The sequence below is a fragment of the Corythoichthys intestinalis genome, chromosome 15 (genome assembly GCF_030265065.1).
Source record: "Corythoichthys intestinalis isolate RoL2023-P3 chromosome 15, ASM3026506v1, whole genome shotgun sequence".
Taxonomy (NCBI): domain Eukaryota; kingdom Metazoa; phylum Chordata; class Actinopteri; order Syngnathiformes; family Syngnathidae; genus Corythoichthys; species Corythoichthys intestinalis.
The window spans coordinates 7,914,248-7,942,091 of record NC_080409.1 but is presented as its reverse complement, the minus strand read 5'-3'; the positions used below and the strand labels follow the sequence as shown (position 1 = coordinate 7,942,091).

The window sequence follows — 27,844 nt, the reverse complement described above, 5'->3', positions numbered from 1 at the left end:
GAACAAGAACAACAAAAACAATAACAATAACCTGAGGTAGGGGTTTAGGGACCAGAGGAGCAAACATCCCAGTGCAATTTCTTTCTCTAGAACCTTTTATTGAGCAAGTTTTGACACAACAAACAAATGGAAAAAGGTACAGCTGATGTCGAGCCCGAGAAATGTGACGTTTTCACGAGTTGCGGGCCCCGATAGCAGAAGATTGAATCCGTTGTATTTTTTCTCTACTTTGGCACACCAGCTTTATCCAGGAAAGTCAGTGTTTATGCCTCTTTTTGTGATTGTTTACCAATGTGGTCAAACTTGGAGATGTTGTAGAGTCCACTTAACCGGCCGCTCTGGCTCACCAGATCATTCGCACCACTTCAAACAACACCTACGACAACAGAAACACGTGAAGGACCGTGAAATAACACAGTGACAGACGCTCAAAAAGGAAGTGATCAGACGTGACTCCCAATTGACCCAAAATCTACAAGAAAGGACTCAAAATCAACAGGATGTGACATCCAAATCAACAGATAACGGCTAAAAAAAGAACAGGAAGTCACCCAAAATGAAGAGCTAGTCATCTGGAAATGATTCAAAATCAACAGGAAGAGAAGTGAATCAATAGGAATCATTCAGTAGGGTCATTTTCTATTGATTTTCAGTCGCTGTTGATTTTTCTTTTTTTTTTTTTGCTGATGTTGCATGGGTCATTGAAAACGCACGGGGAAGTACGTTTTATTTCCAAAAGGAGGCCAGAATTTAGACCTAATTTAGTCTTTTTATTCTGCATGTGTGAATCGGGAAAAAAGGGTAGAGCAAGTAGTGTTTAAATCAGGGGTGTCAAACTCATTTTGGTTTGCGGGCCACTTTCATGGCGATTGTATCTCATGTGGGCCGGACCAGTTTATTTGTTGCCGAATAAGGCTATGTCTACACTCGGAAGGATACATTTTTTGCCTTGTAATTAGGAAAATACTTTTTACTTGTGTGCACTACCTATAAACTGAGTTTATTATAGACGCCACGGTCCTGCAAGGGACGCGTGTACAAAAAGAAGCAGCCTCGTGTGTGACGTCATCGTCCACGCTAGTCACCTCTGAACCGGAAGCTTATCATTTTTCGGCGTTGTTAGATGTTTTCTCCGCGTAGCTTTGGTCTCAACATTGGTAGGGATGATAAACCAGCCTAACCTGCATGTACACTTTTTGCTGGGGACAGGACATTAATAATACCAAACAGATTATTGAACGGGGGCAGGGCTACATTTCTCATGAATATGAACCTAATTGATAGTAGGCATGTGCCGGTATGATATTTTGACGGTACGATAACCGTGAGCAAAAATACCGCGGTATCACGGTATTGCAATTATAGCTCCCCAAAATTTTGAGATGTATGGGTTAAAAAAAAAAAACTTTTTTCCATTGAACAGGATTTTTTTTTTCAGACCATAGTTGCAAATTGGAACATGAATATATTGTTAAAATAAATAATCAATAAAAAATATTTTAAATAAAATTAAACTAAATATAACTTATCGACTATACTCACAGCCACAGCTCAAGTTGCTCAAGATTAGAGCAAGAACAAAATAATTTCTATAAAAAAGTAAAAACACTTCTGAATGAAATTTTTAGAAATTTATACTGCATGACTTTTTTTTTTGAGGGTGGAAAAGCTTAAGTGAAGTTTCGCCATTTTCAGCCACTGTGTCAACTCTAGTCTACATGATGTCATGCCTTTGTGTTAAAAAGAACAAAGAATTCATAAGTTACTTAAAAATGTATAAGTTAGTTAAAATGTCAATATTGTTGTGGAAAGGTTTCATCTAAAAAATAAAATAAAATTGAAAAAACATTGGGAGTGAGACCTCTCCTTGATCCAGCGAATGTGGATTTGTGCTTAGGGCAAGATCATCTTTCGCAATTAGCGATCTTTGACGCTATCACTTTTTCCCCTTCATTCAAGCGACTCAAGCTTGTTTTCTCACTCTGCGGCTGTCACACTTAACGAAGTTGCTCTCCCAGGTAAGCCTAGTCTAACAATCATCTTTGTAAGCTTTTAGTCAGTTTTTATATTGAATTTGAAAGGAAAATGTATGTTTTGTTTTTGGCGAACTTTTTCCATGGTGCTAATCTGTTGAAGCTACTCACATGGAAAAATCTAATTGTACAACATTTTAAATGTATTCATTTTGTATATTACACTTACCACGATTTGAGAGCTCAATAAATTGAAGAACAGTACGCCTTATGTTTGGAGAATTTGTTTTTGGGTTAGCTGGCTGGCTAGCCGATAGCGACACTTTCACACACAGCAACAAACGGGAGGGGGTGAGCGCTGCTGCGCCAAGCTTGAGCTTCTGGCTGCATTTTTGACACAAGAAAAATAGCGAATACCGTACTACGGTCTGACGGAAAATTTTAGTGGTTTTGAAACCGCGACGTTTTCACACCACGGTAAACCGTGAAACCGGTAACCGGCACATGCCTAGTTGATAGATAGGCTAAATGATCAATGCAAAATAAATTTGTATTGACTTATACTAACTTTCATGTGTATTGGTTCAGGAGATACATATTTTGATTAAAACCTTTACTTTCAATAACTACAAAAACATTTTGAAGTGCAAGTCCCTTTATTAAAACAAACAAGGAGCTATCCAAGAATGGGTCCACTGGACACTGGAGCACCCCTAGACTCAAACTAAAGTGGTATAATATAAAAGTGATTTGGGGAAAAAAAAATGAATTAAAAAAAAAAAAAATATATATATATATCCAAGGACCGATCTACATATGAGGCACACTATACCAGCCCAAGACTCGAACCAAAGTATTCTAATGAAATTCTGATGTGTGATTTCATTCCACAGATTTTTTTTCTTTCATAACAGTTCATGTTCATGTCAATGTCCCCCTAAAAGGACTTATACTCCGAAGGCACTGCGTCGCATTACCGTAATGCACATACAGTAATGCAAACAATGATCCAAATAAGGGACTGCTAGCTTGACTTTGTTGTTCTTTGTGGAGGCTGGCTTGACCGCAGTAGTTTTGCAGTTTAGCAAGTTCACACAGTTTAATGTTGTGCTAACTCCGATGCAGGTCAGATTTCCAGTCGCAAAATTAGTGTTTTCGCCACCTCCACAACATTGACGCCTTTTTACATTACTTACAGTGGCTGTTGCTGGCCGAAAAAAAAATCTAATATCCCTTCTCTTCGAAGGTGGCGGAGGAGGCGGCATGTTGTCGACATGAATCTGTAAGGGCTGTGTGCATGTGTGTCTTGTGTGGCGGGCCAAATCATTAGCCAATCAAACTTGCGTTTACAGGGGGGAAAAATGGACTGGCACATTCAGCAAGTGAAAAGGGATAAGATTAAGTAAGTGAATGTAATGAAAATAATGCATTTAATATGGGTAGGGTCTATTCTATCATTACAACATATGGGAAGACAATCTATATTACCTATATAACTGAACTTATTATATAATGCAAATAAGGTTGCTTAAAAGTTGGTGGGGACAATTTGAGTATGCTGAAAAGTTGGTAGTGTTATGTCTGTACAGTCCCTATGCAAACCTACACTGTTTGCTTCTCAGGACATATTCAAGCATAAAATTTACAAGCTCTTTAGGCCATGTCTGCAACCATTCGCCTTCATTGTTTACAATGCTGTAATGCCACACAAAAAATGGCGATGGCGCGCGCCATGTCGTCATTTCCGTTGGTTCCGATTTTACACGTGTAGCCTGCGGCTACAGTAGACAGGGTATCCAGCGTTTAACAAATTAGCTGGCTCTCTAGCCCGTGCAACAAAATATCCGGACAAGACGTACATCTGTGTAGCAGACATGCCATAAAGTATAATAATTTGAACGTTTAAGGCCATTAGCCGTCCTCATGTAGACGTAGCCTAAGTTAAACATCCATTTGGAATCCCAGTTCAATTGGATTGGATTTCTAATGCCAGGGGCACTAAAATATGAACATTCACAGCCCATCCTCCCAGTTTAGCCAACTGGATGTCTATTGTTGTCAGTGGAAGCCAAAGAGTTCATTTTGGGTCACATTCTGCATATTTTAGGGTTTCTCATCGTCACTTCCTGTACATTATGGGGGATCTCAGTGTCACTTCCTGTATACTTTGGATCCTTTCCTGTTCTTTTAGGGCACTTTGGGGCCACTTCCTGTTGATTTCGGGGCATTTCCAGGTTACTTCGTGTTGATTTCGGGTCACTTCTTGTTGGTTTTGGGGCCTTTTTGGGTCACTTCTTTGTCAGTTCATTGGCTCCCATTGACGGCAGTCGCCGTCAATTCCGTTTTGACAGGGAGGGGGCTGAATGTGACTGCCGACACATAAGTGAGCAAACTGCAGAAATGCACAAATCTCCAGTTTTATGGCACCAAAGTCAAAACAAAAGCGTGTGATTCTGAATGTACAGTATGAATTAACTATAACATGCCTGCCAGACAGAACAATCTCACGGGCCGAATCGGACACACTCGTGGGCCGCACGTTTGACACCTCTGGTTTAGATAATGTGCTCTTTGACATTTTTGCCATTGGAAATTAATAGGCGCTGTGAAAAATAATGGCCGGCGTGCGCTCACTTCGATGGTGATGAGGATGACGATCATCCACTCCAGCCTTAAGCTGTGCTTATCGCTCAGGTGACTCCTCATTAGGTCGGTCAGCTGCGTGCAGTGCTCCAGCTTCTCGTTAACCACCTGGGTGGGCGAACGGGATCGTCCCAGCGTCAACTACCGATTGCCTTATGAGTTGGCGGCGGCGTGACGACCGGCTTACCTTGACCCTACGGTTAATGCTGAGGAATTGGCAGGTCTTGTCGTAAATCTTCTCCAGGTTCTCGCGGTCCCAGTAAAAGTCGGGCGTGAGCAGGAGGTCGGAGCTCAGGTTGATGCAATGTCTGAGGCGCGCAAATACATTTTAACCTACAGCATTGCTAGCCTAGCCTAATTTAGCTACTGTCTAGCTGAACCTGCAAGCTCGCCAAACCCTAATCCACGAAGCATTCCTACAAGAAAAATAAGTTAACCAAACTACTGTTTTGATTAACTGTGGTACATCAAAGCTTTATAAGTCTACGAGTGATAAATTAATTGGTGGGAGGGTGCATCGAGGCCAAATTGGATTTTTGAACCCATTGTCTGCCCAATCTGCTGCCGACCCTCCCATTACTAACTGATTGGACCAAGGACACAAATTTGGTCTCAACGTTGGTAGGGACGATATAGCAGCATAACCTGTATGTACACTTTTTGCTGGGGACGAGACATTAATAAGACCAAACAGATTGGGTGAAGGGGGTCAGGACTACATTTTTCACAAATATTAACCTAATTAATTGATAGGCTAAATAATCAATGCAAAGTAAATCTGTATTGTCTTATACTAAATTTCATATTTCATTGGTTCTCTGGATTTTAATTGCAAATTTAAATTGCAATATTTGAACATAACTTTTAACCTGTTCATAATCTCTTAACTATCCATAAAGGAAATAAATAAATACATAAACATTTGTCTTAAGCCCACTCAAAATTGTCTGTCTAAATAAAGAAATTAAAGATAACTGAAAGAACGTCCCAATCAGGGAATAACAAAAAATAAAAAATGGAGCCTTCTTTCAGGTAAAACTGCGTTTGTCCACAAGCACAGCCATACTCAACAAAAATGAAAGCTCCTTTGCGCTGCTGACCACATGAATAAAATAAAACTGAAAATTGGGGAGAAAGGGGTAAACCTCGGTTCAGTACATTTCTCAGTTTAATTAAAGTTAACAGTAAAAAACACATCCAGGAGGACACTTCTAAGCTGGGTCCGATTCGAGTTTTGCAGGTCAGCAAATTCAGTTTAATGTTATGCTAACTCTGATGCAGGTTGACTTTCAGTAATAAAATTGGTGGTGTGTTTCCCACCCCCACATCATTGACGTCTTTTTACATTACTTACAGTGGCTGCTGCTGGCCGAAAAAACACTTGTGTGGAGGGAAAGGGGCAAGTCATCAGCCAATCAAACGTGCATTTGAGGGAAAAAAATGGACTGGCACATTCACCAAGTGAAAAGGGGTACATGTTAAGTCTGAACACAACACAAAAAATTCACTTAATAATGGTAGGGTCAATTCTATCCCTACAGCATATGCGAAGAGATTCTAAATGACCTACTGTATATAACAAATGAAAAGTTAATAGTTCTATGTCCCTACTGTCCCTATGTCCTTGGATTGGACGTCTAGTAAATGGATCAAGTCATTTCAATTGATGGCAGAAGCATGAAAAGACCTTTCATGGCCCCTACCAACATGGCCTTAGGGCAGCCACGTTAGAAGGGACGACCTTCCCATCATAGTCAAAAGTCCTAACTAGTTCATTTTTCAACACATTATTTGATTAACAGTGGCTAATGAAAGAACACATAACGCGATCTTACTCAAATGATCGTGTTGGTTTTTTTCCATGTATTAAAGCAGAAGACGAGGTTCACCTCAAGGTGAAGAGCTGGCCAATCTTCTGCATGACGTCCGCCGACGACAACTTCACTCTGGCACCCGCCTTGAGTGCCTGAAAAGTCCAAATAAAGAAGGAGGCGAATCGACGACAGAGCAAATTTGCCGGCGGCGGTACCTCGGGGATGGACTGAATGGACTCCACAAAGTTATCCAGCGACACTTCCCATATGGCCAACTTGACTAGAAAAAGTCCAGAGAGGCATTGTTAACCGATCGCCGGTGATAGACATCTGATTCATCGAGAGGCGTTGGTCTCGAACCTGTGGCTCGGGGGCTGATTTCAACTCGCGGGACAATACAGTATTTTGCGGCAACCTTATTGGACAAATATTTCAAGAGCCGAGATATTTGAATAATATGTGTACATGCGTGCAGTTGTGTCATCTATGTGGCAAATACAGTGAGAATGAGAAAAGTGAGCTGTCATTTTTTTTCTACATCAAATGATTAAAAAAATACATGATAATAGGGTATATAAAAAAGCCCATATCGTGATAGAGGATTTTCCCCATATCTCACTACACTAATAAATACACATAAAATATATTATAAATACAGTATAATTACAATGAAATTGTATATTTAAATTACTATTTTGACTGGGCTGAACGAACGAACGAACAGAAGTGGGTAGAGTAGCCAAAAATTTTGTTCAAGTAAGAGTAGCTTTACTTTGCAAAATATTACGCTACTTAGGTAAAAGTGGTCAGGGATTCTCCAGAGATTTTTTTGAAGCTTTGGTGGTGGTAAGCTGCATCAGAGCCGGACAGCCCCACCATGTCGTGCCAAGGCGAAAATGCATCGTATCATGAAGAATGAACATTTTTGTAACAACAGTACAGACTTCATAATGATATTGACGGGCACGGGGCTGATTAATAAGGGGTCTATCTCCGTCAAAGCTGACCGAGTCGAAACACAGACGAAGAGCTTTTTACATTGAAAATTCTTGTGAATCAATGCTTAAATCCATGAATTCTATAGATATGGACGTAGAACAGTCCTGATTCTTTGTTAAAAGGGCACAGAACCGGGAAGTTAGCATTTATTTTACATAAATATGTTGAATGTGCAGCTAGTATTTAAGCCATTGTAGCTGCGGCCTTATGAAAACAAAGAGCTTTTTCCGCTAAAAATTCTTGTGAATCAAGGCTTAAATCCATGAATTCTTTATAGATATGAACATAAAACAGTCCCGATTCTTTGTTAAAAGAGCACAGAACTGGGAAGTTAGCAATTATTTTACATAAATACAGTGGGGAGAACAAGTATTTGATACACTGCCGATTTTTCTGGTTTTCCCACTTGCAAGCCATGTAGAGGTCTGTAATTTGTATCATAAGTTCTCTTCAACTGTGAGGGACGGAATCTAATACAAAAATCCAGAAAATCACATTGTATAATTTTTAAATAATAAATTTGTATTTAACTGCATGAAATAAGTATTTGATACATTACCAACTAGTAAATATTTCGGCTCTTAGTTTTTTAAGGGCCCCTCCTGTTCTCCACTCATTACCGGAAGTAACTGCACCTGTTTGAACTTGTTACCTGTCTAAAAGACACCTGTTCACATGCTCAAACAAACAAACTCCAACCTCTCCACAATGATCAATACCAAAGAGCTGTGTAAGGACATCAGGGATAAAATAATAGACCTGCACAAGGCTTAGATGGGCTACAGGAAAATAAGCAAGCAGCTTGGTGAGAAGGTAACAACTGTTGGAGTGATTATTAGAAAATGGAAAAAGTTCAAGTTGACGGTCAATCTGCCTCGTTCTGGGGCTCCATGCAAGATCTCACCTCGTGGGGCATCACTAATCATAAGGAAGGTGAGGGATCAGCCCAGAACTACACGGCAGGACCTGGTCAATGACCTGAAGAGAGTTGGAACCACAGTCTCGAAGAAAACCATCGGAAACACATTACGCCGTCATGGATTAAAATCCTACAGCGCACGCAAGATACCACTGCTGAAGCCAGTGCATGTCCAGACACGTCTGAAGTTATCCACTGACCATCTGGATGATCCAGAGGAGCAATGGGAAAAGGTCATGTGGTCGGATGAGACCAAAATTTAACTTTTTGGTCTAAACTCGGCTCGTCGTGTTTGAAGGAAAAAGAAGAGTACAACCCCAAGAACACCATCCCAACCGTGAAACATGGAGGAGGAAACATCATTTTTTGGGGCTTCTTCTCTGCCAAGGGTACAAGACGACTGCACCGTATTGAGGGTAGGATGGATGGGGCTATGTATCGCCAGATCTTGGCTGACAACCTCCTTCCTTCAGTGAGAGCCCTGAAGATGGGTCGAGGCTGGGTCTTCCAGCATGACAACGACTCAAAGCACACAGCCAAGGCAACTAAAGAGTGGCTCCGTAAGAAGCATCTTAAGGTCCAGGAGTGGCCTAGCCAGTCACCAGATCTGAACCCGATAGAAAATCTATGGAGGGAGCTGAAAGTCCGTGTTGCCCGGCAGCAGCCCCGAAACCTGAAGGCTCTGGAGAAGATCTGCATGGAGGAGTGGGCCAAAATCCCTGCTGCAGTGTGTGCAAACCTTGTCAAGGACTACAGGAAACGTTTGGTATCTGTTATAGCAAACAAAGGTTTCTGTACCATTAAGTCCGATTTTCGTGATGTATCAAATACTTATTTCATGCAATTAAATGCAAATTTATTATTTAAAAATCATACATACGTGATTTTCAGTTTTTTTGTATTAGATTCCGTCCCTCACAGTTGAAGAGAACTTATGATACAAATTACAGACCTCTACATGCTTTGCAAGTGGGAAAACCAGCAAAATCGGCAGTGTATCACATACTTGTTCTCCCCACTGTATGTCGAATGTGCTGCTAGTCTCTAAGCCACTGAAGCTGCGGCCTTATGAAAACAAAGAGCTTTTTCTGTTGAAAATTCTTGTGAACAAATGCTTAAATCCCTGAATTCTTTATAGATACGGATGTAAAACGGTCACGATTCTAGGTTAGAAGAAAAAAAAACCTGTGCAGTTAGCATTTATTTAACGTAAATATTGCGAACTAGGACGCCAATGCCGTGGCGGCTAATTTCTCCCATTGATTTTTTCCCCCATTTCAAAATGCATGCATGTTACAAAAAATATAATTACCTTGAATCCTTGAACAAAGCACTCCTGAGACAATCCGTCCTGTTTGTATGCGGTACAGCTTTCGTACTTTTTCAACCTAAATCCGCGCATCGCGTGCGTGTGTTTGAGAATAACTCCTCTTGATGTGGGCAAGCCCCCTATTTGAAGGCGTGAAGCAGTGTATGACGGATGTGACCCGTCCATATCATTATGAAGTCTATGAACAACATTTGTTCCAAGAAGAACCATAACAAAGATCTCGAACATTGGAGATCGGAACATGACTGTCTATAATTACGATGGAATATTAGGGCCAAATAAGAATTAAAATAAAAGAACTCCGAGATTAAAGCCGGACTATTGCTTTGAGGAAAAAAAAAAAGTCATTATTACGTAGAGGGTAATAAATGTATTAGCCGCTCCGCACTTTGAGTACATGTACCTTAGCTGGGAGATATGACGAAGAATTAGTATAAATTATTCTATTGATATTAATTTGATGTAGATGAGGCCAAATATGAAGGATTTTCTTATTTGTAAAACCGATTCTAAAACACAAGATGCCTTCATTATTATTGATTTTAACGGAGGCAGCAACGCTCTTACATACTGTAGAGTACGAAGCTGCTTATTTAACTACATTAGCCCTATGTAATAATTCTCGTACGTAAAACGTAATTATTCTCGCAGTAATACGAGAAAAAAAAGTCGAACTATTACTACGACGATGAATGTCGAATTATTAGCACAAGAATAAAAATTGTTCTATTACGTCGGGCTAATAAACTGAATGAGCTGAATAAGCAATATTGACAGCATCTTGTGTTTTAGAATCAGTTTAACAAGTAAGGTAATCCTTAACATTTTGCCTCATCTAAAACAAATTATAATAAATGAAGGATTTATACTAATGCTTCGTCTAAGCTCTCAGCTACGATACATGCACGTAAAACGCATAGCTGATTACAGCTACATTACCCCTACGTAATACTTTTTTTCTTGTAGCAATAGTACGACTTACATCTCATAGTCTTTTTTTTTCTTTTTTTAAATTATTATCTTTATTTGGCCCTAATACGTACAACATTACCACAGCAATAATAGTCCTTCTGTTAACAGACCCGCGTCCATTGAAAACTTAAATCTTTTCTAAATACTACAAAATACTCATCTGAAAATACAACCAGAGACATAAGCAACGAACAAATGCTATGCTAGGACGCGACAATTCGGGTTAAAAACACGCCATAAAGAACTCAAACGTTATGTCAATGTCAGTATTCAGGTTGTTTTCACAGACATTACATTCTTTAACTTGAAATACATTTCTGAGGATTTTTCTCCCCATTTCCAACTCTGCGCCGACATAGTCAGGTACAACCGACGTGATTTTACAAATAAAGCATGTAAAGGAACAATTTCTATTTGACGTGATATTTCAGACGACTTCTGGCAAATAATGCGTAAATAATGAGCTACATAGTATATTCATCTAAACGTATTGTTAAATAATACAAATTATAAATTATAAGGGTGTAACGGTACATGTATTTGTATTGAACAGTTTCGGTACGTGGTCCTCGGTTCGGTACGGGGACGTACCGAACGGGTTTCTGACAGAATGTAAAGTGCTGTCAAATTTAGCGCGTTAACGGGTGGTAATTAATTTTTTAAATTAATCACGTTAAAATACTTGACACATTTAACGCAAGCGCGGAATGCCCGCTCATGCTTCCCATAATCCCACTGTTACGTCCCACGGACGGCTGCTAAGGGCGTAACATAAAATGAGCCACGCACACACAAGTCGAACTCGCAATGAACAAAATACACAAAATGCGGAAGAAGCTGGCTTCAGCGTAAGCCCAGGCCAAAACAACAAACAAAATGAAACTACACTTGAACCCCACCCGCAAAGTAAACCCTGATCGTAAAAAAGAAAAAACAATACAGCCACTACCCTGGCTTCTACACTAAACAAAACGGGTTGAACGAAAAAGGCAGTTTACCTCTACTGCTGCGGTGCTCTAATTTACAGTGATTAACAAAAACGATCCAATAACGAATTAACACAAAATACCTCACTGAAAAAGCGGAAGTGTAACAAAATAGCGATCAAATGCACAGGTGAATGAATGGTGAGCAAACAGCTGGCGAGGAGGTACGCGGCACGTATGCTATCAAATGCGAAGTTGTGAACTCTGAGTGTTGACTGTAAAATGACAAACGGTCAGATGACTTTTGCTAACGCTACATTTACTTGGTTAAGAAGACTCAGGCACAATACACACGCGGGTATGCAAGCTCAAACAACGGCCTAATAGTATTACCCAGAGTCGTATTACTGTGTATCGGATTAGCTGCTGTAAAGCAAGTGTCGTTATTGCCGCAAATGTAAACAAAGCGCTGCATAATGGATACATGTCAGACAGCGGCAAGTTCAGGAGCGTGGCCCGTCAGCGGCGGTGACGTCGTCTGCCCGTCCGGCGTCAATCAGAGTACGCCACGTTGGGAGCGGAGGCAGCCAGCTGGCGGACGCGGCGATCAGATGACTGACAGTCTCAAAAAAGATAACACTTAAACGGCCAGTGCTGTCGCACCACTCAGAAGTGCAGTGAGCAGCGTGGGTAACGGTTAAATGTTAACATGGAAAATTGTTGGACCTCTGGGTGGGGAATTCAATTTAAAAAAGAATATAGCTGGAACAACTCTTTACTTCAGTGTTGCAACTGTTCAATTTTGTACATCAGATATTTATTTTAAAGAAAAAGTCTTAGCCAAAGTTATTTTTATTTTGTTTTTCAAAATATTTACATTTCAGAATATTGTATTTTCTATTTTTGAGCAGAATTCTTATTTTTGAGCAGAATTCTAGCTTTGTGTAGGCCAATGTTCCTATTGTTGAAAGCACAAAAGTGTGTAATAAACAACTAGCACATTTATATTTTGCATTTTGTTTTCTTACTGTACCGAAAATGAACCGAACCGTGACCTCAAAACCAAGGTATGTACCGAACCGAGATTTTTGTGTACCGTTACACCCCTAATAAATCACAATGTATCTTTTAATCTAAAAAAAAAAAAAAATCTCATTTGCGAGGCGTGGCGGCTTTTATTTTGGTGTCGCGGTGCACCACAATCTTTGATGTGTAGGGGAAACCCTGGTAGTAAAAAAAAATTTACTCAAGTGCAAGTAAAAAAATGATTTGGTGAAAAGAACACTCAAGTATTGAGTAACTTTGTGAGTAACTGCGTATGATGTTTGATTTTTTTTCTTTTTAAACAATGGTATTTCTTTCTCAAGTTATCACCATGAACTGTTATTATTATACTTTAACATATTACATAACAACTAAAGATGCACGATAATATCGGTTACTGATAATTATCGGCCGATAATGGCAATTATGACGTTACACAGATAATCCAGATTAAAAAAAATTCAACCAATAATGCAATCCGATAATTATATACTTGATTTGAACTCCAAATATGCGTAAACGAAGCAGTTTTGTCCACTTCTCCACTGCCGCCTCCTCTCTCTGAAGCCCCTGGGGGCGGGTGGGGGGGCTGGGGGTTTGAGCAGTATGGCGTCATAGAGGAGGTGGAGTTACACAACAGAGATGAGGCAATATTATGGCGGATCTCACTAACGTTGGTTGTTCACCGTGTGGTAAACAAACGTCGCTCTCGCCATCTGCAAAACATGCACTGCAGAAGTTCCTCGAGGCGGAAAGAAAGAGTCCTCATTCAACACCACTAACCCAGCAGCCATTTAAAACTGCATCACAAAGATTTTTGGAACGAATACGAGGCTGCTGCTAGCGCGAATGCTACAGCTAAACACACATAAACCAGCTAAACTATGGGGCTTGCGACGATAGAGAGACGCTGCGGCCTACTCTTCTTTGTGTCGGGTTGTTTAGGAATGCAGCCCAAAGCCGGTGGTAAACTCCACCTAAGGCTAAACACCGGCAAGGAGACCGATAGTCGACAAGTAGCCGTCTCCCGACGGAGCCCGCCACTCTGGCCGATCCAGCAGGCCGCCGGCGGGGCGGGCCGGTGGCCCGAGCCCGATTGCCCTGCGGCGTGACCTCCGGCGAACACCCCGGTTTCTCGAGCGTTCCCCCACGTGCGTGCGGGACGTGAAGCTCGCACATTCGTCTGGAGCAGAGCCATGCCCTGAATACGCCGCGCCGAGACGGCCGAGGCGGGCGGATATAACACCGGTACGAACATAGCTGCCGCCACCACTCATCTCCGGTTCAACTCATCGTGCACTACGGCGGCCGGACGGACTGAAGGGCACAGGCAGGAGGGGATGCGGGACGAGAGACTTTTTTTTTTACCGAAGTGACCGGAGAGCCCAAGCTCCGGATAAAAAAATAATGCAATTTTAAACGACCACCATTCTTCGTGAAAAACATGCTGATTACATAATTTCACCACGGACATTTGGACAAGTGATTTCAAGTAAGCATGCTTCGGCACAGTGGTTAGATGATAATTGTAACATGCATCAAACCACTCACACTAAGTCAGCCAGTCAGTAATGTATTCAGTACGCTGTAAATTTATGACGTCTTAATCAGATCATTCTTCTTAAATCTAGTCAAAAAATTTTCCCCATCTTGTTTTGAGTGTTAAAGACTAATTAACAGATGAATGCTCCACATTTTTCCACTTACTTGAAGTAAATATTGCCATTTGTTCTTATTAAGCCCATTAATCTAAAAAAAAAGGTAATTTTTCACCTAAATCAAGAAAAAAATGCTTTCAAATAATGTTTTGAACCATACCTATTCTTGAACATTTTTTAACATTTCTGACTTTGTTTTAGGATTAAGAATACGAATTTATTGCTTAAAATTAGGCTGTTAAGCTTATTTTCAGCTAGCTATTTTTCTTCAACAAATCTGAGTGAAATATACTTGAAGTGCTGGCAGATAATTTCACTTATTTCCAATAGATTTACACTGAAAACAAGGGAATTTAACTAGTTTCAAGGAGGTGTGTTTTTGCAGTGTAGTAAATGTTAGGAATGGCCTACTTTTAAACGCATTTTTGAGCAACAGTTATTTACTCTGTAAGTAATTGTTGCCAAAAGTTTACCATAACACAATGTCAGACAATGTCTTTATTTAGATGTTGGAATTTACTACTTGTTCACATTTGATGTTGAAAAAGGAACAATAAATTATATTTTTGCACAGTAATATTTTCTCTTGTGTATACTTTAAAATTTTACATAAATCTTTTAATAGAATTATCGGCTTCACATTATCGGTTATCGGTTGGAACGAGGAGGATATTATTGGTTATCGGTATCGGTTGAAAAATGTATTATCGTGCATCACTAATAACAACACTAAGCCAAGGAAATTAAAAAAACATTGAATTCCGGCGAGAGAACAAAATTACAGAAATTAAGCATTATTTGTCCAAAGAGCATGAGTGTCCTCTATTGGAGAAAACATTTCCTATTATGAAATTAAAATGATCATATTTACGATTTTCCGCAGTCAACCGGTGTGAAATAGAAACTGGTAGAGAGTCTAAACCCCGCGCTTTCGAGTCATGTTGACAGCAGCACTCCATGTCAAATACTTAAATTTTTACGTTGCTTTCAAGTCGCCGTGTGATTGAACAGGCCGGCGTGATCATAGAACAGCATGCTTGAGTCTGATTGGTGTAATGATTCTAATGAAGTGGTAGATAACGTATGGATGGAGTCATGTATTATTGTGGCGTTGTATCATTGGTGAAAGGTGCCATTGTTGGCATCATCTCTGGCAAAAAAAAAAAAAGTAAAATCAAATTTGTAGAATAAAGAGGAAAAATGTAACGACTAAGTGTAGCCCAAAGTAAAAGAGCAAGAGTAGCATTTCTTCTTCACGAATCTACTCAAGTAAAAAGTATGTCTTAGTAAAACTACTCTTAGAAGTACATTTTTCTCAAAAAGTTACTCAAGTAAATGTAACGGAGTAAATGTAAAGCGTTACTACCCACCTCTGCGAGTCAAACGTTGATTGTACACAGTCTACGTGTACAGAAGCGCATGAAAATGGCCGTCAACATCACCGAACGATATGATTTTCGTCTGACCTGACAAACACAAAGCGTTGGAGAAGGCGAACTTCTCCAGAACCAGCTCTTGCCCCTCCAGGTTCTTGCTCAAAATAAAGTTTCCGTGCTCTAGTTTGGTGTTTCCCCTGTGCGGAGAGGAAGAAGAGAAAGTAGATTTTAGCTCTCACCAAAAAAAACTAACAACAAAAAAAAAAATCTTTGAAAAGTGGACTCACTCGCCGTACATGTAGTTGATCTCCTCGTTTTCCCAATGGACCAAGGCTACTTCGTATGGCTGACTCTCATGACGCTCCAATATCCGCAACACCGTCTTCAGCTGAGCAACAAAACATTTGGACGAAGGTGCTGCATGTCAAATTAATTCCAAGGTGGTGGGTTGGCAGCCAATTCTACTAATAGTGCTCATTCTAATCATTTTCATTCACGGCTTAAGAAGGAGATGAGCGTTCATCGCCCTAACCGACGTGGTCTTTTGTAAGGGCCATCAAACTCAATGCACTGATATACAAATCAAGACATCACTAGCTTGTTCTTTTAAGATGATTTGATTGACATCAAAGCATCTGCTATTTACTCATTGACTGCTGTTGACGGCACCAGACAACAAATCTATTTGAAGTGGGAGGGTCGGCAGAAAATGAATAAAGTATTTCTTTATTACAAGTAGTCCCCGGGTTATGACGCACCCGACTTACGAGATTTTGACTTTACGACATGTCAAGTCAGTGGTTTTCTCCAGTGTTTTTTTTTTTTTTTTGGAAGCACAACAGTGTCTTGTCCGCCACCTCTCAGCATTTTAGGTAAGAACAGTATATTATTTGCCCTTTAATTTTGTTATTTATTGAATCTAAATGGTTCATCTCTAATTGCTATGCATATCTGGTATTTCATTATACTATATGTGCAGCCAAGCCCGTGGAGGGGGGGGGGGGGCACCGGGTATCTTGTCCCGGGGCTCACGACCGTAGGGGCCCCTGAATGACCCTTAATTTATTTTACTTTATGTTCACATTTTTTATTTAAATCATTGTCTGTTTAAATATCATGTTCTACTCAATATAGTCTTAAAAACTTTAACATATTAAACATTTCAAATATATATATTTTTTCCTTTTTTTGCACAACACCCCCCTCCGTCATAGCAGAGAATGGTTTGACTCCGCTCTGGCGCACTCAAGGCTACACAATGTATGTGCCCTGAAGCGGGAAATTAAAATCTGTCATTGTTATAAACTCTAAACATGGCGAGTTGTCTTAAATCGGGCGCGCGGAAAAGAAAAAGAGATGAATATCATACAGGTGAACGAAAAAAATGACGTTTTTAAAAGGGGGACAAGAAGCCAGAGAATTAGGACTAGAGGTAGCTGTGGACGGTGATGTCGGTAAGCGAACAACAGCCGCTAACACTGAACGTTTACATTCCCGATCACCGTGACCAATGCCCGATTCGGTGACAAATAAGTAAATGTCAGTTCTAAGAAGAACTATGGTGTGATCGATGTTAAGGGAGGGAAGAAATATCTATTTTATTTTTTATTTTATTAATATGACGTATAATACATGTTTTGGATCGTTGAGATTGAGGGTACTTAAAGGGTTAATTCTGACCTGCGGAAATGGGGGTTACATCGCCAGCATAGGAATGGAACTCGTTCGTTAACCGGGGACTACTTGTACTACTTTATTTGTATACTGCTCGCTTGATTAAACTTAGGGGTAACAGTGGGCCAGAACAGTCCGGAACGCTGTTCCGGTAAAAGATTTGGGGTCAGAATGGGGCTGAATGGTGCTTTGATCCCAAAAATATGATGCCAACTGTCAAAACCCCATGTTTAAAAAAAAAAAAAAAAAACTCCCACGCTACCACACACACGCATCCCCAACAAGAACAATCTACTAACGTCAGATTTTACATACACAAGTGTTAACAACAAGCCTCATAAAGTGCTTGTGTAGCATCATCTGTTTCCACCGAAATGTATTATTCATTTATTTATTCTATGTAGTTCTTCCCAGCGTCTCTCTGTATCTGACAAATTGCGTTGCTGTGCACATGCCGGCAGCAAAAAAAAAAAAAAAAAAACCCTGGACTCTGCTGTCCATTCATTTGGCTGACATACTGACATGTGATCAGCATGGATAGTTAAATCTGATTGGTTCAAATGCACATTTTTATTGGGCAAAACAAAGAGGAGAAAAACAAGCTTGTTGAACTAAAAGAGGAATGCAACTGAAAATTGATCAGATTTTTAAAAGAAAGCAAAAAGTTGAAAGTTGATTAAACTCCAAACTACTCATGCATGGGCTCAAATGCACTGTACCCAATGTGACGCGGGACATCAAAGGAAAGTGACCTTAAATCGACCGTGTAGCAGCAATGAAGCAAATTTATTTTCCTTCATTTAATAACATATATACTGTATTTGATACCGCAAAATACTTCCAAACCGTGGACCTTCTCGCCGTGTTTTGATGACGTAGGTAATCACAAGAGGACCACAGTTCTTCACACTATACGGTGGTAAACTTTCACTTTTGGACCGAAAATGAAATTTTAGCTATTTTCTTATTATTTTAGATATTTTTAGATATTTTTTAGAAAGTTTTGGGCGCCAAATTTTCAGTCACATCTCTAAGTATTAGTCTTGCCCGCACATAATAATAAGTACAGTATCTTTAAATCATTTTAAATAAATTTAACTAATTGAAAGTTATCCTTAAAAAAAAAAAAAAAAAAAAAAGATTTAAATAGTAATCAATAAAAAAAACATTTAAAACAAACTTAAAAAAAAAAACCCCAATGAAAACAGGTTAAGAATTGAAATACCGTATTTTTCGGACTATAAGTCGCAGTTTTTTTTCATAATTTGGCTGGGGGTGCGACTTATACTCAGTAGCGACTTATGTGTGAAACTATTAACACATTATTATTATCATTTCACATGTTATTTTGGTGTTTTGGAGTGACACTGGTGGTTTGGTAAACTTGTTAGCATGTTCTTTATGCTATAGTTATCTGAATAACTCTTAATAGCTATGTTACATTAGAAATATTTATTGTCATCATCATCATCGGTATAAGTTGACAATTACAAAATGTGAACCGACGAAAGACAAGGGCAGACGGGAGAAGCATATGCTTATCTTATGCATATAACCATATGCTTTTTAACATACCGGCCACGTTCGCATTTTGTTGTTCATGCATCATGTAACATTATCACACTGTTCATTTATTCAGCATGTTGTTCTCAATTGTATTTTTATTTTGAATTGCCTTTCAAGATGACATATCTGCTCTATGTGTTGGATTTTATCAAGTAAAAAATTTCCCCCCAAAATGCGACTTATACTCCAGTGCGACTTACTGTATATATGTTTTTTTCCTCTTCGTTGGGCATGTTAAGGCTGGTGCGACTTATACTCAGGTGTGACTTATAGTCCAAAAAATACGGTAATTGAATTAAAAATGAAATGAAAATAGAGCAGTGGTGGGCAAACTGGTCCTCGAGGGCCGCAGTGGGTCCTGGTCTTTGTTCCAACTGATCCAGCACAGAGCTTTTAACCAATGAGGTTTCAATGGAAACAAGAAGCATCTAACTGCAAGCAACTGATTGCACTTTTAACACACCAGATTGGTAAAAAGGTGTCATCTTGATGGGTTGCAGCAAAAACCCGCACCCACAGCGGCCCTTTATGGAATAGTTTGCCCACCTCTGAAGTAGAAGGTTCAAGAAGTCAAGTGCGCACACAGCATACTTACAGTTGTGGTTAAAAGTTTACATACACTTGTGAAGAACATAATGTCATGGCTCTCTTGAGTTTCCAGTTATTTCTACAACTCTGATTTTTCTCTGATAGAGTGATTGGAACATACTTCTTTGTCACAAAAACATTCATGTTTGGTTCTTTTATGAATTTATTATGGGTGAACAGAAAAAAAGCGATCAAATCTGCTGGGTCAAAAATATACATACAGCAGCGCTAATATTTGGTAACATGTCCCTTGGCCATTTTCACTTCAATTAGGCGCTTTTGGTAGCCATCCACAGGCTTCTGGCAAGCTTCTGGTTGAATTTTTGACCACTCCTCTTGACAGAATTGGTGCAGTTCAGTTAAATTTGATGGCTTTCTGACATAGACTTGTTTCTTCAGCATTGTCCACAAGTTCTCAATGGGGTTTAAGTCGGACTTTGGGAAGGCCATTCAAAAACCTTAATTCTAGCCTGATTTAGCCATTCCATTACCACTTTTGATGTGTGTTTGGGGTCATTGTCCTGTTGGAACACCCAACTGCGCCCAAGACCCAATCTTCGGCATGATGACGTTAGGTTATCTTGAAGAATTTGAAGGTAATCCTCCTTCGTCATTATCCCATTTACTCTCTGTAAAGCACCAGTTCCATTGGTAGCAAAACAGCCCCACAGCATAATACTACCACCACCGTGCCTGACGGTAGGCATGGTGTACTTGGGGTTAAAGGCCTCACCTTTTCTCCTCCAAACATATTGCTGGGCATTGTGGCCAAACAGCTCGATTTTTGTTTCGTCTGACCACAGAACTTTCCTCCAGAAGGTCTTATCTTTGTCCATGTGATCAGCAGCAAACTTCAGTCGAGCCTTAAGGTGCCGCTTTTGGAGCAAGGGCTTCCTTCTTGCACGGCAGCCTCTCAGTCCATGGAGATGCAAAACACGCTTGACTGTGGACACTGACACCTGTGTTCCAGCAGCTTCTAATTCTTGGCAGATCTGCTTTTTGGTGATTCTCAGTCGAATCTTCACCCTCCTGACCAATTTTCTCTCAGCAGCAGGTGATAGCTTGCGTTTTCTTCCTGATCGTGGCAGTGACAAAACAGTGCCATGCACTTTATACTTACAAACGATTGTTCGCACTGTTGTTCTTGGGACCTGCAGCTGCTTTGAAATGGCTCCAAGTGACTTTCCTGACTTGTTCAAGTCAATGATTCGCTTCTTCAGATCCATGTATGTATATTTTTGACCCGGCAGATTTGATCACTTTTTCTGTTAACCCATATAATAAAGTCATAAAAGAACCAAACTTCATGAATGTTTTTTGTGACAAAGAAGTATCTGTTCTAATCACTCTATTGGAGAAAAATCAGAGTTGTAGAAATAACTGGAAACTCAAGAGAGCCATGACATTATGTTCTTCACAAGTGTATGTAAACTTTTGACCACAACTGTAATAGTGCCAGTGTTGCTTGTAGGTTACAAGTCAGCCAGTGCGGGGCAGCCTTGTTAAAGCCAGTTTTCACTTCCGTTCAATATTACAAACAAGTGATTCAAAAATAAGAGCCCATACTGTTTTGGGAGCTGTTTCAATCAAAATGAAGTAGCACGCGTGACTGTATTTTTTTGTTTCATTTGGCATGAATCAAAGCAAATACCAGACGGGGCTTCGGTTACCGTTTTGTCTTCCGCGTTCCAGAAAACCACCGAGCCTTCCCTGAAAATGATTACAAGTTAGCATCTTCGTGAATAAATTATGAACCCTTTTCCTGTGAGGGCGCACCTGAAGAAGAAGATGAGAGAAGCGTCGTCCGCTTTGGCGCTCATGTCGGAACTTGTCACCAACACGTTGGAGGCGTCTGAGTGACGACAACAACAAAGAGCACGTACTGTAGCCAAGGTGGAGCACCTTCAGTGTTATAGGGCAAGTCCACATTTTTGCTAACCAGCACGTGTGTGTTATTACAGGCTAAAAGCTGCTAACTTTACTGTAATTCCACAATAAAGGTGCTTTGAAATACAACAAAAGGTGAAAAAGGCTTCATCATTAATTGAGACAGTCATGAATCTTCCTTTTCAAGGCCCCCAGTGCTAAAAAAATCTCCAAACAAATTATGATGTGACACTGAGAAGTGGTTGTAGATTTTTGCGATCAATCGGCGTGATTTTCTCTTGCCGCGTGACACTTAGGTCAACGTGCGCTCGTGCTAGACAGCTAGACGTGATCACCCAATTCTGGTGGTGACATCCCCACCAGAATTGCTGCGGGAAAAAAGTGGGCGTTCCCCGATGCATTGTTTTGGCTGGAATAACTATAAATTGAGGAAAAACAGCCACAATTGAGTGCCAAATTCATTTTCTACATGGAAAATGACAATAACGCAGTCGTTTTCCTTTTTTGACACGAACCTTCACCCCCCCTCCCCCGAGTCCAAACGCATTGGACGTCTAGCACCGTCCACGGCGCCCCGTGAGTTTCAAGGGAACTCATTTTTTCCTCACCTCGAGGGAAGTCGACTTCCCGAAAGCCGTGTCGCATCAGGTCGACAGCAAGCGAGGGTAGATTGTACTCATCCGCTGTGGCGAAGGCTATACATTGCATCATGTCCTGAAAAGATTAGGCCACGTGACATGACGTGACGGAAAAAGAAACGGCGGTGAGCTCACCGCGTCCTGACTCAGGTACGGCTGATTGCTTCTGGAAGGTTGTTTGGTCCTGGGTCCCTTGGGAACCCTCTTCCCGGGTGGTGCCGGCGGTTTCAATGCAGGCTTTAAAACCGACGTGACCAGACTTGACGCGTAGCAACGCCTCTGTCGGAGATCCCGTAAGATGAAGCGGCTAAGACGGGGAAATCCGTTAAAAGCCAACGGCAGAGAGTGTCCGGGAGGCTCCGGACGGCGCCGGAAAAGGCTGGGCCAGGCACCCACTCCGGCCCTCCAAGTCCGCAGAAGCATGGTTATCTGCCGGGCCACTAAATGGGACACAAATGCACGTAAGCACTGCTTGTTCCAAAACTTCACCCGCTTCAAACGTCAATGGTGCACTTATATTACACATCATTGGACTTGCATTGGAATATTTCAACGGCAATGTTTTGGAATTTGGTTCAAGTTCCTTGCAGTGGTCACAGTGCAAGTAAAAAACTAATTAATTACAGTTACAAATTACTTTTCCCAAAAAGTAATTGAGTTATACTGAATACTGAATGTAAGTGTCATTTGTTACTTGGCAAAGTAACTGGTTTTACTTTCATGTTTTTTTTTTTTTTTTTCATTTAAAAAAAAAAAAAAAAAAGTCACACTTTGTGAAGAGTTTTTGGGACAGTTGCCCTAGCCCAATTCTTTACTCTAAAGTTAACTAGACAGAGGGGTCTTGAGGATATTGCAATAACTAGATAGTAATCTTTGCTATGTTTGGAAGTCATTTAATGTTCTGAATCAACCGTTAAACTTATTAAAATTGCTCACGTTATTGCATTAGTTCCACTTTGTCTACTTTCGACGTGAAAGTTTTAAAGCTGTTTCATCATTTAAAGATAGATTCAAGTCAAGATTTTGCCGATTTAGGAGTATTTTAGATAAAAAGTTACTTAGGTTCGCTAGGAAGGTTCTCTACAACAGAGCCTTTCTGAGAAGTCAACCGCTTTAAGATGGTGGGTGTTTACCAACACCGGCAAGTCTGCCACCTAGCCTAGCATCACGTTTGTAACGACGTCAGAACTCCCTCTTTCTCACTCCCGCTCTTATTTCTCGCATCATTCAACCAACGTAGTAACGCAAAGTAACGCACGCCTCTACATTCTCATTACCGATAAGGGCGTTACAAAGATGAGAAAAGTAATTAATTAGATTACTCACTACTGAACAAAATAACGCTGTTATACTCTAACGCCGTTATTAACACACTGTTTACAAGTCACTTCCTGATGATTTGGAGGCATTTCCATAAGAAAGCAAAGCTGGTTCTCGTCCTCAATAACGATCTAAAGTTGTTGTTTTTTTAATATCATTTTAAAATGAGTTCTCTAAAGAGTTAATTTCATTAGTCAGTACTTCTCAAATAGTGGGGCAAGTCCACCCAGGTGGGTGCAGAGCGATGCCAGGGGTGGCAAATGTGACCTCGGGGAACATACTTTTATAGCGTACTAGAATACAGTGTAATTGCAAATCCACTCAGTGAGAGACAGTGGCGCTCTCATTTTCAGAGTGTGCGCAGTATTTTTTTAACCAAACATGAGCACACACCACTGAGCACTGGACATATGAAGAACTAACACGAGGAAATATGACAAAGCGTTGGTAGCGCTTGGCTTTGGCTTTCAATACAGTGGGAGACGAGGAAAGACCAGTCTGTTTACTGTGTCTAAAAATGTTTGCAGCGGACAGCAGGGAGCCAAATCTATTAAGACGTCACTTAAAGATGACCCCAATCACATTGATAAGCCACTTGATTTTATTTTTTCAGCGAGAATGTGCCAAATATTGCCAACAATCGTGCCGCGTTGTCTCTGTTGTATCAGTAAACCAGCGAGCACTGTTAGCTTCATATGAGGTGGCATACCAAGTTTCTCAGTGCAAAATAACCCCACGCCATAGCGGATACTAAGCTTCGGCTTCTCCCGTCTGCCCTTTTCTTTTTGGGTTGAAATATTGTAAACACATATAAATGCTGTTTGTTTGGATTTAACATGCCTGAAGGGAAAATAAAATAAATAAATACTGCCTGCAGCAAAAATAAAAACTGTCCCTCTGTCCAATGACACTGTCGTTTTTGTTTGTTTTTTGTTTTTTTTTGGTCAAATTGTTTGGCATATTGTCCTCGTAAGTTAATGTCGCTAATCAATTTATATATATATATTTCTTGATTTAATTAAATTAAATTTTTCAGTATCAAATGGTCAAAAAATTTACCTTGAGTGTATTTTTACAGTTTGGATGAGACTTTTTTTTTTTTTTTTTAATTCAAATTGATACACTTTAAGTGTTTTCTGTAACAAACAAAACAACATTAATAAGGTAAGAAGGTTAGTAATTCATCTACTATACTATAGACTGGGATAAAAGAAAAAAATCGATTAACATTGATAAAGTTATACTTTATTGTGAGATTATCTACATATTTTTCTTTTAATATTAAAAAGGACACAATGTTATGCAGAGGTGTACTTATAATTTTATAGACAAGTGATACTATTTACAGTGGCAGCAGAGAGTTGGGGGGGGGCCTTTACGTCTTCCAAGGGGGGCGTAACAGAAAATTAATTGAGAAGCACTGTCATAAATGAACTATCAAAAATAAATAAATTTTAAGAAAAAAAAACATTGACTGCCATTGATGACAAAAGCTGTCTAATTCATTAAGACTGCTGCTTAGACGGTCAAAGAGTTCATTCATTTCAGAAGCCTAGAAAGGTTGTTGACGCGCACGTTTTCTTAGTTTGAGTGTTGAAATTGTATCGTGAAATGCAACGGGTTACTGTGTGTTCCGTGTCAAAACTGTGCATTTTTCGAGCAACCCTGCTTGGCAAAATACCTCACCTTGCTTTAGCTGTTTGGAATTTGAAATTATAAATCGCAGCTGTTCAGCATGGCACGGATCGGCATGACATGGGGAAAAAAATAAAATAAAAAACGAGTAGAAGCTACTCGGCTCGCTACCTGAAGTCCGAAGACGAGCGGTTGATTAAACCATGCTGAAGGTAACCCAAAAATAAAGCATTCAAACACTTTGGAATGCTTAAAATTTGCGCACCTGAAAAAGAGAATGTCCTTCTTTTGCCAATAAAGTTTGGCAAACGGTTACCTTCGTAGAGTAACAGGCTAGATGTCTGAAGCGCACTGTGAGCTAACGGGAATGGGCGTCCTCATTGTCGGCCATTTTGCGTCAGAGACGCTTTAGCATAACTAATATTAGAGATGAAGTCCATTTGTTGCGTTGTTAAACTTCCCTATTTTGTGAATTCATCCACCTTGAATTCGACAAACGTTTTGTTAGGTTAAAAAGCGTTTGTCAATCACTGAAGAATTCAGCGTGTTATGAGTATTTTAGTGGAGAAAATTGTTCATCCTACGCCCGCTACGATTGAACTTCGCTGATGAAAGATGGCCGCTAGTTAGATACGCCGCCGAGATATCAGTGTCTACAAGTGTAGGCGCACTATCCTACCATTTTGCCTCGCTACGGTTGGCGATTACGTCACTCACAAGCGACTCGCTCACCTTTCTGACTTGCACGGAGGTTACAACCCTCCCACTTCAAACCGGTTGGACATCTCTCACTGATAAAGTCATTCTTAATGGACAGCAGGCAGAAGCATGAAAAAGCTTGTTTTTCTGTATATTTGTAATTGGAAGATGCTTTCTTTTCTTGCAGGAGCAAGACCGTGGCGGGCAGGTTAGAATCCAACCAGTAAAGGGCGCTCCCTCCCTGTCTTTTGGGAAGCTAACGTTTAAAACTCATCTTAAGCTGTGGTTTAATTTTAAATTTTAACTTCTGAGTAATTTATTCATTGGCGGCCATGGACGTCCAATGTTTTTCCCATTCATTTTCAATGGCAAAAAAACCAGTGTCCCCAAATCACAAGGAAATGACGAAATATAAATAGGCCGTGTCCCCCAAATGCCCCTGATTCCATTGACGCTTATGGAGGGTTCTGCCATTGACGGCAATGGACGTCCAAATTTCCCATTCATTTCCAATGGCATTTACTTTGTTTAATGCCATTGACGGGCATGTTTATCCATTCTATTGATGCCAATGTACTTGGATTCCATTGACGCCTGTGTAAGTCGATGCCATTGACGGCCATGGACATTCAAATTTTTCCCAATTTATTTTCAATGACAAAAAAACAAAACAAAAACAATATCCCCAAATCAACAGGAAATGGCCAGATATCAACAGGACGTGTCCCCCAAATGACCTGATATAACCAGGTCACGCCCCCTAAATGATCTGACATGACCAGGACATGCCCCCTAAATGTCCCCAAATGACCTCATATGACTAGGACACGGCCCCAAATGTCCCCATATGGCCTGATATGACTAGGACACGCCCCCCCAAATGACCTGATATGACCACGACACGCCCCCTAAATGTCTCCAAATGACCTGATATGACCAGGACACCACCCCCAAATTACCTGATATGACCAGGACACTCCCCCAAATGACCTGATATGACCAGGACACTCCCCACAAATGACCTGATATGACCAGGACACTCCCCCATATGTCCTCGAAATGTCTCCAAACCAAACTGGGTGGGGCTAAGATCTGTATCTCCATACTGTAAAGACCCAGGGGAATTTCTCCAGAAATTGCAGTTTCTAGTTTATTGTACTGTGCTCCATTTTATTGTAACCTCTTGTTCTCGCTTATGTCTTCTTGTGCCTTTCTATTCCGTTACCTGCCTAGGGAATGCGGATGTAAATTAGCATTTTTGCTATTATCCGGCATATTTACATCCTTTGGAAGTGTCTAAATAGATGTTAATTAATGTGCACTGTCCCAATCGATTTTTTTAAAAGAGCTACATACTTGGATGTGAAATCATTGCTATCATGGCTTTGTCGGGCTGCTGCTTATCTTGGCGAAACCGGAAAAAGACTAATACTAAGTGAATCCAGTAGAACTTTTTATTGCATCCAAGTTATGGGTGACAATAGTTGAATAAACCTTTGGCTCTCCAAGGCCTAAATAGTGTTAAATTTGTCAAATTAAAACGTTTATAATACTAGCCCAACAGTAAGAAAATACAAATACAGTCATAATAATAAACTCTGAATTAACTAAATAAAGTTTTTTAAACCTCTCAAAGGCCAAACAGTGCAACTTATAATGAAATAATAAGTAATAATAATATTAATTGACCACAGCATCGTGTCTCTTTATTAGCCTCCCTCTTCGAGCACCAGCAGCAACATAACTCAACTCCATCTATAGCAACGCATAAATGCAAACAGTGCACACGCATACAGCTTAGCCACTTAGTTTAGCTTATTTCTACAGCACTTTTGAAACAGGTCTCAAATTACTGCGGCATTTCTTTCAGTAAAAGACAAAAAAAAATTAAAGTACCTTTGACTTCGGGATGCTCCAGTTGAGCAGCAATAGCTTGACCGGTGTGTTTGATCCCTTGAATTCATTCGCATGAAAACTCTACGATTTCCTGTTGGCTGTCAAGCTAAGCACAGAAAGTTGGGAGACTGCTGCTCCAGACGTAGGTTGAAAAGCTTATGGCCCCTGCCTTCTCCAGCTTTTCTAAAACATGTTTCGTTACTTTATTTTTTAGTGCAGGATAGTTGACTCCTTCATGTATTTGCGACTTGGAACCTTGTACTTAGGTACTGCGTGAGCCATAAAAA

The 27,844-nt window shown here is 40.2% G+C and overlaps 1 protein-coding gene across 3 annotated transcripts; it reads right to left on the bottom strand.

Moving 5' to 3' along the window:
* Positions 1-65: 65 nt before the first annotated feature.
* rmnd1 (required for meiotic nuclear division 1 homolog) lies at positions 66-25,314 on the bottom strand. 3 transcript variants are annotated; one of them, XM_057860480.1, is made up of 12 exons: positions 25,228-25,314; positions 22,143-22,447; positions 21,978-22,083; positions 21,259-21,334; positions 21,153-21,192; positions 15,942-16,042; positions 15,745-15,851; positions 6,646-6,710; positions 6,506-6,582; positions 4,804-4,924; positions 4,608-4,724; positions 66-376 (listed from the first exon to the last, which is right to left on the bottom strand). In XM_057860480.1, the coding sequence occupies exons 2-12, from the start codon at positions 22,428-22,430 to the stop codon at positions 344-346; spliced, it is 1,131 nt and encodes a 376-aa protein (XP_057716463.1). In that variant the 5' UTR covers positions 22,431-22,447; positions 25,228-25,314; the 3' UTR covers positions 66-343. The 3 variants fall into 3 exon arrangements, with proteins under 3 accessions (XP_057716463.1, XP_057716462.1, XP_057716461.1); XM_057860479.1 differs by having other exon boundaries at positions 25,014-25,282; XM_057860478.1 differs by having other exon boundaries at positions 25,134-25,282.
* Between the last annotated feature and the right edge of the window lie 2,530 nt (positions 25,315-27,844).

What these genes read in the sequence shown, in the direction of transcription:
- rmnd1 (XM_057860480.1), bottom strand. Translation starts at nt 22,430, where the DNA reads ATGCTTCTGCGGACTTGGAGGGCCGGAGTGGGTGCCTGGCCCAGCCTT. An exon ending in GGAAGTCGACTTCCCTCGAG is followed by an intron (nt 21,335 to 21,977) that starts GTGAGGAAAAAA and finishes GTCGTCACTCAG; the next exon opens with ACGCCTCCAACGTGTTGGTG. An exon ending in CCATTCAGTCCATCCCCGAG is followed by an intron (nt 6,583 to 6,645) that starts GTACCGCCGCCG and finishes TGGACTTTTCAG; the next exon opens with GCACTCAAGGCGGGTGCCAG.